At 35.3% G+C, this 13,684-nt stretch overlaps 3 protein-coding genes across 16 annotated transcripts; 2 read left to right on the forward strand and 1 right to left on the reverse strand.

Annotated features, from left to right (window-relative positions):
• Window positions 1-185: 185 nt before the first annotated feature.
• On the forward strand, window positions 186-3,836 carry LOC104745845 (choline transporter protein 1). 2 transcript variants are annotated; one of them, XM_010467204.3, is made up of 10 exons: window positions 186-662; window positions 1,028-1,386; window positions 1,470-1,615; window positions 1,715-1,898; window positions 1,989-2,062; window positions 2,165-2,278; window positions 2,365-2,724; window positions 2,811-3,071; window positions 3,162-3,389; window positions 3,484-3,836. In XM_010467204.3, exons 1-10 carry the CDS (start codon window positions 478-480, stop codon window positions 3,673-3,675), a joined length of 2,103 nt encoding a protein of 700 aa, XP_010465506.1. In that variant the 5' UTR covers window positions 186-477; the 3' UTR covers window positions 3,676-3,836. The 2 variants fall into 2 exon arrangements, with proteins under 2 accessions (XP_010465506.1, XP_087344004.1); XM_087487878.1 differs by having other exon boundaries at window positions 314-662; window positions 2,165-2,282; window positions 2,369-2,724.
• On the reverse strand, window positions 3,785-7,624 carry LOC104745844 (putative nuclear RNA export factor SDE5). Of its 11 annotated transcripts, none has more exons than XR_015581932.1 (12): window positions 7,320-7,624; window positions 6,184-6,749; window positions 6,049-6,074; window positions 5,490-5,558; window positions 5,323-5,396; window positions 4,984-5,228; window positions 4,809-4,891; window positions 4,639-4,695; window positions 4,485-4,547; window positions 4,253-4,374; window positions 4,109-4,170; window positions 3,785-4,016 (listed from the first exon to the last, which is right to left on the reverse strand). XR_015581932.1 is itself a non-coding variant. In XM_010467201.3 (12 exons), exons 2-12 carry the CDS (start codon window positions 6,737-6,739, stop codon window positions 3,897-3,899), a joined length of 1,482 nt encoding a protein of 493 aa, XP_010465503.1. In that variant the 5' UTR covers window positions 6,740-6,746; window positions 7,320-7,624; the 3' UTR covers window positions 3,785-3,896. The 11 variants fall into 11 exon arrangements, 9 of the variants coding, with proteins under 9 accessions (XP_010465503.1, XP_010465502.1, XP_010465501.1 ...); XR_015581931.1 differs by having other exon boundaries at window positions 6,184-6,746; window positions 7,320-7,534; XM_010467201.3 differs by having other exon boundaries at window positions 4,480-4,547; window positions 6,184-6,746.
• A 5,173-nt stretch (window positions 7,625-12,797) lies between these two features.
• LOC104745846 (uncharacterized) lies at window positions 12,798-13,628 on the forward strand. Of its 3 annotated transcripts, none has more exons than XM_010467205.3 (3): window positions 12,798-12,929; window positions 13,094-13,204; window positions 13,313-13,628. In XM_010467205.3, exons 2-3 carry the CDS (start codon window positions 13,129-13,131, stop codon window positions 13,414-13,416), a joined length of 180 nt encoding a protein of 59 aa, XP_010465507.2. In that variant the 5' UTR covers window positions 12,798-12,929; window positions 13,094-13,128; the 3' UTR covers window positions 13,417-13,628. The 3 variants fall into 3 exon arrangements, with proteins under 3 accessions (XP_010465507.2, XP_010465509.2, XP_010465508.2); XM_010467207.3 differs by having other exon boundaries at window positions 12,828-12,929; window positions 13,043-13,204; XM_010467206.3 differs by having other exon boundaries at window positions 12,835-12,929; window positions 13,087-13,204.
• The last annotated feature ends 56 nt before the right edge of the window (window positions 13,629-13,684 follow it).

Genomic DNA, 13,684 nt, shown 5'->3' on the forward strand with positions numbered 1-13,684 from the left:
CGTTACACAGTTGCAGATCTCACAGTGAGAATAAGAACAAGAAAAGCTTGTTTTTAAATCTAATACAAAAGCACAGGAAGAACAAAGATTTTTTTAAAAATGGGTTAATTAAGGAACCAAACTCTTATTAAAAATGGTCAAAAAACCACAAAGCCCATCAGAACCACCAGACATGGATTCTTTTCATGTTCCACGGATGATAGATTGAACAGAAACCATTTAATTTTATCTTTTACCCAAAAAGAAAAAAAAAAAATCACTTTTTTAATAACACAAATAGAAAATGACATAAATACCCTCCTACTGGTTTCACACTCTTTTCTTGAACAATGGAACACAGAGAAAGAGAGAGAAGAGAGAAGACAGACACTCTTTTAGTCTTCTTTAGTAAAGGTGCTCGTTCTCTCTGTGTTCTCTCCAAAATTCCTTTTTTTCTTGGACTTGAGGGTTTCTGAAGAAACATAGCTGTGGCCAAAGATGAGAGGACCTTTGGGAGCTGTGATTGGAAGATATACTTCAAGTGATGGGAGTGTTGCAAATGATGGGATCATCAAACACAATAGAAAGTGTAGAGATATTACGTTTCTCGTCATCTTCATTGCCTTTTGGGTTTCAATGATTGTCAATTCCAGCTTTGGTTTCAACCAAGGTAACCCATTAAGGTAAAGATTTGATGGATTTTTCAATTAACCTCTTTGTACAATATAAAAGCCTAGTCTTTTTGTTTTTGTTCGTCTGTTTCCTCCTAAACCCTCAAATGGGGTTTTCAATTCTTCCTCTATGTTTTGCTAGTCTTGGCTTATTATACGCTAAAGCTTGTACCTTTATAGTACTATTTGTAGAGTAAAGTAGAGATTTTTCTTCTTCTTCTTGGTGTTCTTTAGAAAAGAGATTTGGTGTGTTGCATAATCCTGATTGTGGAAAGCCTAAAACCTTATTCATTATCCAGTTGCGTTAATTGTCCCATGATTGTGTTATGTTAATCAAAATCGTTAGTGGTGATGTCTTATATGAATTGTTCTTGCAGACTCACATATGGATTGGACTATGAAGGGAATGTGTGTGGTAGCAAGCACCGTCACCGTGACCTTACTCAACTTGAGCTTAGGTATTGGGTGAACCCTAACCAAGTTTATGAAAGTGGTTTGAAAGATGGGGAACTCAAATTGGCTAATGCCAGAACTGTTTGTCTCTTGGATTGTCCTGCACCCTCTGATGATACTCTCAACTGGGTCTGTGATTATCCTGATGGAGAGATTCGTCTCAAGATGAATGATTGGATCGACAGGAATTACGATTACTTTGAGTTTCTTACTCCGGAAATGAGGAATTCATCTCTTCAGCTTCAGGGTCCTTGTTACCCTGTAATCTTCCCTAGTGTGAATGGTAAGAGTGCATTTTTTTATATGCACAAAGCCTAGTCTTTATTTACTTTCTATTACTTATGTGTAACAAGGTTTCTTCTTTAGTTTATTGGAGCTGCCAATATATTGCTCGTGCTTCAAATTCATCCTTGCGCCACTGGCAGCAGATGGGTGGTGTGAATATTCAAGAGGACATGATCATAGACAAATCGATTCGAAGGTCAATGAATTCTCGAGCCTCAGTTCTAAAGGTTAGAATTATCCTCATCTCTATTAAATTGTAAACATTTTCTTGTAAAATGATGAGTTTGAAGAATGCTTCTAAGCTTATGTTGGTTGTGTAATCGCAGCGTTATGTAGCTGACATTGGGAAGTCATGGCCAGTATTGATCGTTTGTGGAGGCCTTGTCCCACTGTTTCTATCCATTATTTGGCTGCTTCTAATTCGACATTTTGTTGCCGCCATGCCATGGATAACTGTTGTCCTTTTCAACATGCTCTTAATATCAGTAACAATATTCTATTACTTAAAAGGTTGATTAAGAAATCAAACTTCCCTTCTCTGTCTCTATCTCTGTGTTTCAAATTCATATATGCTTATTCAGCTTTTTGTATCCTTTGTAGCTGGATGGATAGGAAATGATGCTGTAACACCTATCATTGGTGAGCATGACCCATACTTTCATGTGTATGGTCGAGTAAGTTAACACTTCTGCGTTATGCTGCTTTCAAATTCTCTATATTATAAGACCATTAGTCCCATTCTTTTCCCAAGCTTATTTGCGTTTGCTTGTTCCTAGGAGCTGACTCATGTCCGTGGAGTTGCCATTCTGATGACTTTTATCTCAATTGTTGCTATCCTCACTTCAATCGCCATCATCCGCCGAATTCTAATGGCAACATCAGTCCTCAAGGCGAGTATAATAACTTTCTTAGTAGTTTGGTTGCTAGTTTGGATTTTGCTAGAGAGGTCAATGTGTTGTGTACTTGTGAAATCCAGGTAGCTGCTAAGGTAATTGGAGAAGTTCAAGCGCTGATTATATTTCCAGCTATACCGTTCGCAATGCTTGCGATATTCTATATGTTCTGGATATCAGCGGCTCTCCATCTGTTCAGTTCTGGTCAAGTTGTTCAGAACAACTGCAACAACACTAACTGCTGTGCGTATGATCTCGTGTTAAAGAAAGTGAATTGTGACCGTTGTTGCGGTTACAGCATACGTTACACTCCCCATATCACTATTGCTATATTCTTCCACCTGTTTGGTTGCTATTGGGCCACGCAGTTTTTCATTGCATCTTCCGCCACTGTGATTGCTGGCTCTGTTGCTTCATATTATTGGGCTCAAGGGGAAGCATCGGTAAGCTAACATTTCTGAGCAAAATATATGGAAACTTTCGATTATTAGTATTGTCTTGATTGGGGTTTTATGGCTGAGCAATGCAGCCAGAGATACCGTTTCTTCCTGTGTTCGCCTCAATGAAGCGGCTTGCACGCTACAACCTAGGATCTGTGGCTCTTGGTTCACTCATTGTCTCTTTTGTGGAGTCTGTTCGATTCATTCTCGAAGCTATTCGTCGTAGAACAAAAGTTAGCGGGGCCACACCTGATCACTGGTTTTGGAGAATGGCTCATTACACTTCACGTGGCTGTCTCAAAACCGTGGAGTGGACCATCAAATCAGTTAACCGTAATGCCTACATAATGGTAATAAAGAATCTCCTCCTTTTAGCAAAACGAAGCCCATTTCTTTGAACCATTTCTTGATAAATTGTCTGTATCTCGGTGTCTTTTCAGATTGCTATAACAGGGAAAAGCTTCTGCAAATCGTCTGCAATTGCGACAGAGTTGATCATGAGCAACATTCTGAGGATAGGGAAAGTTAATGTGATAGGAGATGTTATATTGTTTCTAGGAAAGCTTTGTGTGAGTCTCTTCAGTGCTCTCTTTGGATTCTTGATGTTGGATTCACACAAGTATCGGTCTTCTCACAACAAAGTCTCATCCCCGCTATTACCTGTTTTGGTAAAACATTTTCCTTACCCTCTAAACTCGATTATAAATACAGAGACGGATGTTTTTTGAGCTTGATTAGGTTTGCTCGTCACTCTTTGCACAGGCATGTTGGGCTTTGGGGTATACTGTGGCGACACTTTTCTTTGCGGTGGTTGAGATGTCGATAGACACAATCATTCTCTCCTTTTGTCAAGACTCAGAGGATAATCAAGGGAATGCTCAGCATGCGCCACCTCTTCTGCTTGAAACTTTAGATAGCAATCAGGAGGAAGAGGTTCAGAGACTTACCCACTGATAGATCCATACTGTATAAGTTTTGTTTCTTCTTTGGTTGGCCGGTTTATATGGTTTTGAAGATGGAATATTTTATCTCTAAAACATTATAAGAATATTGTAATGTCAGATGGCTTTGATAATTCTTCGATTCTGAAACCAAAAATCATAAGTTTTGCAAAATGCCTCTTTGTTTGGTTACAATTAGACATCTATAGAATGAAGCAAAGAATTTGATCCTTGTTATTTCTTGGCAAAAGTCAATTTCTTGGGGTCAATCTCGTCAACACGAATCATCATCACAAGGCCATTATCTTCTTCAGTCCAACCAATGGATTCTCCCTCCAGCAGCTTTACGATATGCTAAGAAAACAACATAAATAGAAGCAACTTCAATTTTTTTTCAGAGTGAAGACAGTTCTAAACAGATGCAAACAGATGAGTAAAAGTAGTACCTTCCGTTTGCTTTTGAAATCTTCGTTCTTGTCACCCAATGTGACTCTGAGGTACTTGAAAGCTACATCAGAAATAGAATACAAACTCATCAAACAAACTAGATTTGTTTCTGTTTAAAGAGAGGGAGGGATTTAAAACCTTACATGAAATGCCAGAGAAGTAAATAAGTTGGCGCTTGAGAAGACGAAGAGCTTCCTTTGCTTGGTGTTCGTTCACATTCACTGTCACTACCTCGTCTTCCTTGCAAGTCGAACCATCATCTTCCCTACAAGCATGGTTTTGAATTTTATCAACTATTCTTGCCAATTGAGTATACAGCAGAAAATGACAGTAAACGACTGATAATAAATGGACTTAGAAATTAACAGACTTCACTTCAATCATCTTTGCTACAGATTTGTCATCCGCTTCTCGAGCTTTTTGTCCGAAAAAGTGTCCCTATGTATTGTAGAAGACATCGATAGTTGTTATATAGAACACATGAAAGACATTGATCACTTTGGACCAAAAAATTACTTTCCAAATGTACCTTCTCCACGAGTCTGCGTGCTCGCTCAGGTTCTCCTTTGAAGAATGCTTCTGCAGCCTGCCAAAGAGGACAAGGTTTTAGTTATGCAACCATCACATCATGGCAGTCATACATTGAATATACATAGCAGGGTATTAGGAAACTGAATCCTTATCATCTCAAAGGCTTACAGCTCCGTAATATTCTTTCATCTGATTCCAATACTCATGTACTGCTTTACGATGTGCCTTAAATTCATTTTCATCATCTTCATCTATCAAAGGAGAAAATTGATAGTTGAGAAACTCTTGAGAAACGAGAGAATAAACTCAAATAAACGTACATGTAAGACGATGACAAGGTTACCTTCTTTAGATGTATGTGACGATCGTTTCATAGCAACTACTCTCTCTTGAAAAGGCTCTTCCAGAGGTTTAAAAACAGGACGACCAGTAACTCTTGCCCTCCTTTCTCCAAATCTTCGAGTTAATTTTTTTTCTTCTTCCTCATATCTTTCCGCACCTGAGAACAAAGCTTCTAAAACCTCCTTTTCAAGACCAGTTTTGTCACTGCCTCCTTCCTGTGAACCAGAAAAGGTTCTTGCACCGTCACTGCATCATAACAAAAAGCAATTTGAATAGGAAAAATATCAAAAGGATTCCCAAGGGAAGGGTTTGATACAGAGATTGACTAGAAAAAGCGTGCCTCTGACAAAAATCTTGCAGTTCCACTTGGTTGCAGGATGTAGATCCCCGTCTTTGTGGATCAACTTTTGGCATCTTTAAGAAGAGGGGATCAAACCAACAGAGTCAGACTTAGAAGAAGACATTATTCTATAACGAAGACCAAACTGAGTCATAGCAAAAGCTCACAACTTCATTGGAAATTCCACCATCAGCATACTTCTTGGTATCAGACAAGTCAAGCAGTTTCTCCGTACTCTGCAATGTAATAAAGAATATAGTGTGGATGCCTAAAAAAAAAAATCCAGCAAAAGATCCAAAGGCAGAATCTATGAAATACTCACAAGAGACATATGCCAAGAGCTAACAAATATCACTAACAATCAAGTGATCAAAAATTAGTGGCGACCGTGGGTATGCAATTGCAAAGTCAACTTTATCTCAAACTTTAGTCAGCCATAGTACCAAGACAGAGAAAAGGATCGTCAAAGTCGCTCAAGGGTATAATTGTAACTAAATAGTTAAAGTAGCTCAAATAAAGAGTGATGCAACTATAAAGGTCACACAGCTCATAATTAAGTTAATGGTCATCTTGATGAGCTCAAGGTATGGGAAAATATAATATAATTCAGCCAAGAAATGGTACAAGATATTATAATACTTAGAGAAAGAAGATAGTGGAGGCAAAAGCAAAACGCTTAAAGTAACAAAAATACATTACTTTTCAGAGCTAAGGGAATCGGCTTACCTTCTTCACATCATATCCGCATACGCCTGATAGTTTGGTGGAAAAGCAGATTAAGTTTAGCAGCTAGGGTCACCAACACCAGTTTAAAGAAAAAAAAAATGTCGAGCATACATAAAAAAGCTAGAGAATGCTTACCAAGAACCTGGTGAATGACATCTGGGCTAGCTTGAAAACCCTCTGCAAGCATCTTAACAATAAATTCCTCAAGATCAGTTGGAGCCCTGCTTATCTTTGCCTCGTTACTTTTTAGCATTTCTTCACTCCATATCTCAGTTTCTGGAATATCCCGTGAGTCTATCTTCATTGGCTTAGTTGTTTCTCGGGGAGCATTTGATATAGGCCTGGTTCTAGCATACTCCTTACCGATAAAACTTGAAACAGTGCCCCCAGATACAGATGTTTTCTTCGGCCTCCATATTTTGGCTTTGCTGTCCTCTTGTCGTCGAATTTCCTTAGGAACATAAACCTGAGTTGGCTTTGAGGTTGCTTTCTCGATTTCAACTTGGTCACTTTGAGGTGTCTTTTCCGTCATTGCAAAGAGAATCTCACCAGCGACATTGACATTCTGGCTTGCTTGGTAGTACGCAGTAGTAATGTCATCAAGAGAAAAACGAGAACTAAAAGCTTCAAGAAGCACTTGGAAACTTCTTGAATCAGGATCACTGTGCGAAGAGCTTGCAACCATTGACATTTCTCTCCTACTAATTCACAGTGCATATAACAAATGGCTCAGTTAACAACAGTAGAATGCTAGAATGAATAATGCTCCCTACATTACAACAAAAATGTTATGCATTTGAAGCTGCAAAACATGGCTTGTAATCATGTTAAGAAAAAGACGATACTTTCGACATAGATTTGGTTTAAAGTTTTCTATTTGCTACCAAAAATTGCATCGCAACAAACACCTGGTAGGCATTATTATATCTCCGACCTAAGTAGATAAATGGAACCTGCTTAATATACCTCAGCGCAAGCCAAATCAATGATCTTTTCGAAGTTATAATGTAATGCAAGTGAAGCAAATCAATGGCACAGTGACATAGCAGACAAAAGTAGGCATAATCAAAAGCACAATTAGGGAAACGCATAATCAAAGCGAAGAATGTGAAACCTCAATAAAGAAGAAAGAATCTCTCAAAAAAAGCCAACTCGAACTCGTTTCGAAACCGCATTACGCCATAGATTAAAACTCTCGTTTCCCTAACCAACCCGCAATGCGAATAGAAAAATGTAAAACGGAGAGTGTAAGAAAGAAAGAGTTCGCATACCGAAATCGATGAAGCCGGAGCCGTACAGAGAGGGTTATGTTAATTGAGAATCCGAATTAGGTATTTGCTTTCGAAAAGATCGGAACTTGTGTGAAATCGCCCCGAGAAGGGGACGAAGAAGACGAGAAAAAGAGAGAATTTTGCAGGAAAAAAAATAGTTTTAAGTACGGAGATGCCTTGGGTGCATGAGAGGAGAAGTGAAAGAAAAAAAAAGCAAGAACCTTTTACATCTATACATTTCTTATAATAAGAAAGTGACAATTTTTTTGAAAATCAAAACCCAAATTGCCCCAAATTTTTGAGTCGATAAGATCCACATTACATGTGCAAATGTTTTATATTAAGAAATTTACATGCTTTTGAAGAAAGAAACAAAAAAAAAAAAGTGTGATTTTTGAAAACTTGAAATTTAGGCCGGTAAATTACATCTGGTATGTATTTTTGTAAACAAATTTACATTACATTACATCTCGTATCTTATTTTAGGCGGTAACGGATACATTACAATATAATCCGGTTTATGTTTTGATTTAGCTACTTTGGTACCAGTTTGTGGTCCAAATAGTCATTATGTAAGGCAGACACTGCCATTTCTGAAAACTTAATGAATGAGTACTATCCTTTTATCCTCTTCTTATCTCTCTCCATTTATCACCTTGCGGCGCTTACATCCACCGAATCCATTCTTTTAAGGTGATCCTTCTTATCTTTGATCATCTTTCAGCTTTGTATTCTCTATTCTTAGTTCTCTCGGTGAGTTCCTAGGATAGAATCATCTCTCTGATTTATTTGTTGTCACATTGGTATCAGAGCTATCGACCATTGGAACGGAGATAACCAACAAAACGCTGGAGATATACTTTCGCTGGATGGTGTCTGAAGCCCCACAAACTTGGAGCAAATGGTTTTCCCTCGCGGAATGGTGGTACAACACCACTTATCACACTGCGATCCGCTCCACACAATTCGAGATAGTGTATGGTCAACAACCCCCACTACATCTCCCGGGTGAGAAAGTTCATCTGTTGTGATCAACCGCAGCTTGCAGAAACGAGAGGAAGTGATTAACATGCTCAAGTTCCACCTACTCAGAGCCCAAAACAGAATGAAGCAAGCAGCAAACTCTCATAGGTCTGACATAGAGTTTAAGTTGGGAGACTTTGTCTACCTAAAGCTACAACCTTATCGCCAGAACTCTTTGAAGTCGAATAACATCCCACATAAGCTTTCCCCAAGGTTCTATGGTCCCTTCTAGACGTTGATAGAGTAGGATCAGTCGCCTACAAACAGAAACTACCACCTCAAGCAGCCATCCACGATGTCTTCCACATCAGTCAACTGAAGTTTTGCCCAAACCCTCCTTCTGATGCACCACTGTTATCACAATACCTAGTGGACATTGGAAATGCTCGAGGCCATTTTGGACAAGAAGATGATCAAGCATGGCAACAAAGCCATCACAAAGGTCTTGGTTCATTGGAAATGCTCAACACCTGAAGCGGCCACATGGGAGTTTTACTAGGGGGGGGGTGTATTCAACTTGACATTTTAACTGATTTGTGTGAAATTTATAAATTCTATGTTATTCAATCATGGATTTTTAAAAGTCTATTAAAATCCACTGTTATTGAACTGATGATTTAAAAATCTACTTTAAAATCCATTAAAATCCCTTGTTATTGTGACAGGAATATTCCTCTGGTATCATATTTTTATCTTATTTTAGGCTATAACGAATCCATTACAATATAATCTGGTTTATGCTTTGGTTTAGCTACTTTGGTACCGGTTTGTGGTCCAAAGAGTTACTATGTAAGGCAGACACTGTCATTTCTGAAAACCTAATGAATGAGTACTATCCTTTTATCTTCTTCTTATCTCTCTCCATTTATCACCTTGCGGCGCTTACGCTAGCAACCATCCACTGAATCCAGTCCTTTAAGGTGATCCTTCTTATATTTGATCATCTTTCAGCTCTGTATTCTCTATTATTAGTTCTCTCGGCGAGTTCTTAGGATAGAATCATCTCTCTGATTTATTTGATGTCACGGTCCGCCGCGACTACTACGTCTCTTGGCTTGGCCAAAAGAGCTGAGACCACCACCTACTTGCTTCTCTTCCCATTCAAGCTCATGGTGATGGTCGATGTTGCTGAAATCGCCACCAGATTGCATATTTCTTTTTGAGTTATTAAACCCAGAGGGAGAGACCTTTTTTTCTTTATGAATTACTACGTTTGATCTAAACTGAAGAAGAAGGAAAAAAGATAGAGCTTTTTAACAGTGAGAGAGAGAGATTATTACGTTTCTTATATAAACACAATAAAACACAATAATAAAACCTCATCTTACACAACTTCATATAAAGGTCCAGATGATTATTCTTAAACCGAATTAAAACAAGGAATACATATAACTAAAAGTCTAAAACACAACAACAACCGAATTAAGAAAACAAGGAACAGTTCATCATAAAACGAGCTAGGTGATTGGGTTTGCCGCAGAGCCTTCTCTCAACAAGATTGAGCAGCCAAAAAACCACTACCAAGATGACAGCAGACACAACTGCAATGCAATGCAGATGTTGTCTCTTAGGGGGTGTTATTGGATGACAGATTTTAATAGATTTCAATTACTAGTAGATTTTAGAATTCAATAGTTTTCAAATGCATTTAAGGTGAATTTGTTGTCATTATTAGTGGATTTGAATAGCATTACTAATGGATTTGAAATTCATTACTAGTGGACTTTATTATTTTTGAATGTAAATAAAAATAAAATAAATTACCATAATTATGTTGTTAACCATGTCAAATGAAAGAAAAACATGTCGTGGCAATGTTTTCTGGTCTTCGGTCGATCTGAGTTGGGGATCTGATTGGGGTTTTTTCTTGGTTTATGGCAGTGGATCTCCGCTGGAGATTCTTGTTGTTTGATTCAATTGTTAAGGGTTTTGATTTTTCAGATCTGAGATGGAATATCAATCTTTTAGGGTTTTCTTTTTCTGTGATTTCTCCCCTCTTCTTCAATCAGATGAAACAATCAATCTTTTAGGGTTTCCTTTTTCTGTGATTTCTCCCATGTTCTTCAATCAGATGAAACAAAAACAAGATGAACAAACATCTTTAATAATAACATTGTTTGCAGATCCTCAGATCTGATTATGCCTATCAAATTTATTGTTTACATGATTTCACTAGTTTTTCTTCCCTTTTCTCTTTTTTTTGTTTGAATAAGGTCCATGATTAAAAAACAATGGTCTTTTGGCCAGAGCAATCTTGTATTTCTTAATTCTTATATTAATCTCCTGAATCAATTTTGAAACTAGAGAAAAAAATAGAGAGATTGAAATACTTGAGAAATATGTCAGATTGTGTTTGTTCATCTTTTTGGAGTGAAATACATTGAGATCTGAAATGACACCAAATCCAATGGACATTGAATAACAATGTTTTAAACGTATTCTAAAATCCATCAAATAAATACATAATCCAATAACAGCAGATTTTAATGTACTTTTTCAAATACCTAATTGAATAACGTTGAATTCCAAAATACATCAAATTCTTTTAAAATACATTGTTCAATAACACCCCCTTATTCAATGTCGTGCTTATGGTCATATAGATTTAAGGGTAAATAAGAAAAATTTCCTTTGTCATTAAAAAATATTAAAAATAACATATATATATATATACTAGATGATTACGTATGCAATACGTAGATGATATATATTTTTAATTATTTATATATATATATATATTATTTTGTGACTATGATAAAATCATCTATATATATATATAATTTTTTTGATTATTTGATACATTGATAATAGTTTACACAATAAAATACAAGAATTCTGTATAAATATAAATTATAGGTGTGATTGTTTATATATGGCAACAAATTAGTCATTTTTTGGTTGTTTGAAAAAAATCTAGGACTAGGAGAGTGGAATATTCATGGAATTGTCATTTAAGATCCTCAGATAGAATTGATAATTTATTTTATTTTTATTAAAAACCTGGTTCAACCATACAACCGGTTCAACCAATTACTCAATTTGGAACATTACAAGTCTTTCGGATTTCGCCTTGTTTGACTTCCAGGCAACCCAATTTAAGCATAGAAACGGCGACAATTCCACGAATAAATATAGTAATTATTCACAATAAAATCTTGTAATTAATGGGAAACATATTATTTTTCATTTCATGTTGCTGAAAATTCCTAAATTATATCAGTTATAATTTACATATATAATATCTAATATCACAATTTTTTCTATAGAGAAATTTTCTCAAACCATTTTTTAACATCATAGAATTAAAAATGTATTACATTTAATTAAGTACTAGGAGATACCCCGTGCTTTAAGCACGGATCAACATTTTTAAAAAAATTATAATATACAATAAAAGTTATTGTTATATATTTTTTTAAAAGTTATTTTGTTTGAGATAATATATATTTTTTTAATTTTTCTGTAAATCTATTAGTCGAATTGAATACTAAGTATTTTGGAATATTATAGTATTTTATTTTTGACGTATATTACAGTTTTATATTGTTTGTTTGTTGTATTTGCATCATTATTTTGTGAAATATAAAGTAGTAATTTTAATATTATAATTGTGAGAAAATAAAAATTATTAATTTATCATCTATATAAATTTAGTTTACCAACCCGCCAATGTGGAAATTAAAACATATATTTTTCATAGATTGATTAATATATCTTCGTTTTTAAAAATTCAAATCACAACATATGCAGAAAAAATTCTGCACTTTATTAATCATAATTATTATATGAAAATTCTAAACAAATTGTATATAAAATAAAATAAAGATGATAGGAGAATCATAATTTGAAATCCTAACAAAATTTTCGAAATTTAGCTATTAAAAATAATTATATTGTATATTTGGATATAAAATCTTAGTTTTTAAAATTCTGACTGGTTTATATTTTTTTTTAAAAATTATTTTGTAATTTCGTCCATAATTTATTAGAGAGAGAAAATATTTTATTTTCTAGATTTTTTTCTATTTGATCTGTAAGTATTTTTTATTTTTTAATTAATTATATTTATTTAAATTAATTAATTAAGCTTAATTAAAATTTTCTAATGGCAATTGAATGTAATTTTTTACACATTTTAAGGTTAGTTGCATATTTGTACTTCCCAATTAATATAGTAGGATTTTTCAACTAATCTGATAAGATTTTACCGTAATATCTTACATATATCTTTTTATATGAAAAGGGTAATTTAAGAAAAAAATAAGCAAAACATATGTAAAATATAAACAAAACATAAGTAGAACATGTGCAAATGTTTTTAATTTTTTTACTGATAATTTTACATGCTTTTGAAGAAAGAAACAAAAAAAAAAGTGTGATTTTTGAAAACTTGAAAGACTATCAAGTTTCATTTATTGTTGACTAATCCCTCCATAAGTTTGTTTACCAAAATAGCACTCCTTGTTTTATTATTTTACAAATTAGCCCGTTTCTTTTATTCAGTCCTCGTTCCTTTCTTCTTCTTCCTCTCAAGTCTCACCAGTCATTATCTCGATTCTCAATCTTCCGGTCACCGACTAATTTTTGGTAAGCTCACACTCCTTATACTCATCAGCAGTTCCTTGATCTACGCTACGCAATTTTTGTTCTTCCTCTCATTTCTTCTTTCATAGAATAGGGTTTATCTCTAAAATCTTCAGGATTTCGAGTTTGATTTTGCTGTTTTCGGAATCATCAATTTGAGTTTTCAGTGGTTAAAATTAGCTTTGATTGCTGAGAGAAAAGTATGGGATCGAGAGGTTTTATCACCGATAAGTGGTCAATGAGGATTCTATGGGGTTGTGCACTCGGCAGTGCCATTGGTAAATGATCGTTTCTTTGAGATTTCAGATGTTTTGTTTCTCAAATTCGTGAGCTTTTTGTTTCTCTGTGATTACCCTTTTTCTTATTTAAGCCCATTAAATGTGTAGGTTTATACATGGTTGCTGTAGAGAGACAAACTCAGAACAGGGCTCGTGCTATGGCTGAAGGTTTGAGAGCTGCAGAATCACAGGCTGATGGTGATAGTGTCTAAATGTGTCTAACAACATTAGCTTCAAGCTTGTGTTGATGTAGTTTCTCGTTTGCAAATAATGGTAATAAGGTTTCAAAACTTGGATAGTTGAAGTTGCTAAACATACAATTTGTGTTGTTGTGGAAAAAAAAGGTTGTTTCTTTCACACTGTCATGCTATGTTTGTGAATCGATTTTTTAATTGCGCATTTTCAGCAAGGCATCTTGCGTTTACTGGGATGTGTATTCTCTTACGTAAAAGTCTCCCTTCCTGTATATAAAGCATTAGG

Source organism: Camelina sativa, chromosome 15 (assembly GCF_030686135.1).
Source record: "Camelina sativa cultivar CO46 ecotype springtype chromosome 15, ASM3068613v1".
Taxonomy (NCBI): domain Eukaryota; kingdom Viridiplantae; phylum Streptophyta; class Magnoliopsida; order Brassicales; family Brassicaceae; genus Camelina; species Camelina sativa.

Coding starts and splice junctions, on each gene's coding strand:
- LOC104745845 (XM_010467204.3), top strand. CDS start 478: ATGAGAGGACCTTTGGGAGCTGTGATTGGAAGATATACTTCAAGTGAT. Junction 1,387..1,469: donor AATCTTCCCTAGTGTGAATG/GTAAGAGTGCAT, acceptor TTTCTTCTTTAG/TTTATTGGAGCTGCCAATAT. Junction 1,899..1,988: donor AATATTCTATTACTTAAAAG/GTTGATTAAGAA, acceptor TATCCTTTGTAG/CTGGATGGATAGGAAATGAT.
- LOC104745844 (XM_010467201.3), bottom strand. CDS start 6,739: ATGTCAATGGTTGCAAGCTCTTCGCACAGTGATCCTGATTCAAGAAGT. Junction 6,075..6,183: donor TGTCATTCACCAGGTTCTTG/GTAAGCATTCTC, acceptor CCAAACTATCAG/GCGTATGCGGATATGATGTG. Junction 4,696..4,808: donor TGAAAGAATATTACGGAGCT/GTAAGCCTTTGA, acceptor CCTCTTTGGCAG/GCTGCAGAAGCATTCTTCAA.
- LOC104745846 (XM_010467205.3), top strand. CDS start 13,129: ATGGGATCGAGAGGTTTTATCACCGATAAGTGGTCAATGAGGATTCTA. Junction 13,205..13,312: donor TGCACTCGGCAGTGCCATTG/GTAAATGATCGT, acceptor TTAAATGTGTAG/GTTTATACATGGTTGCTGTA.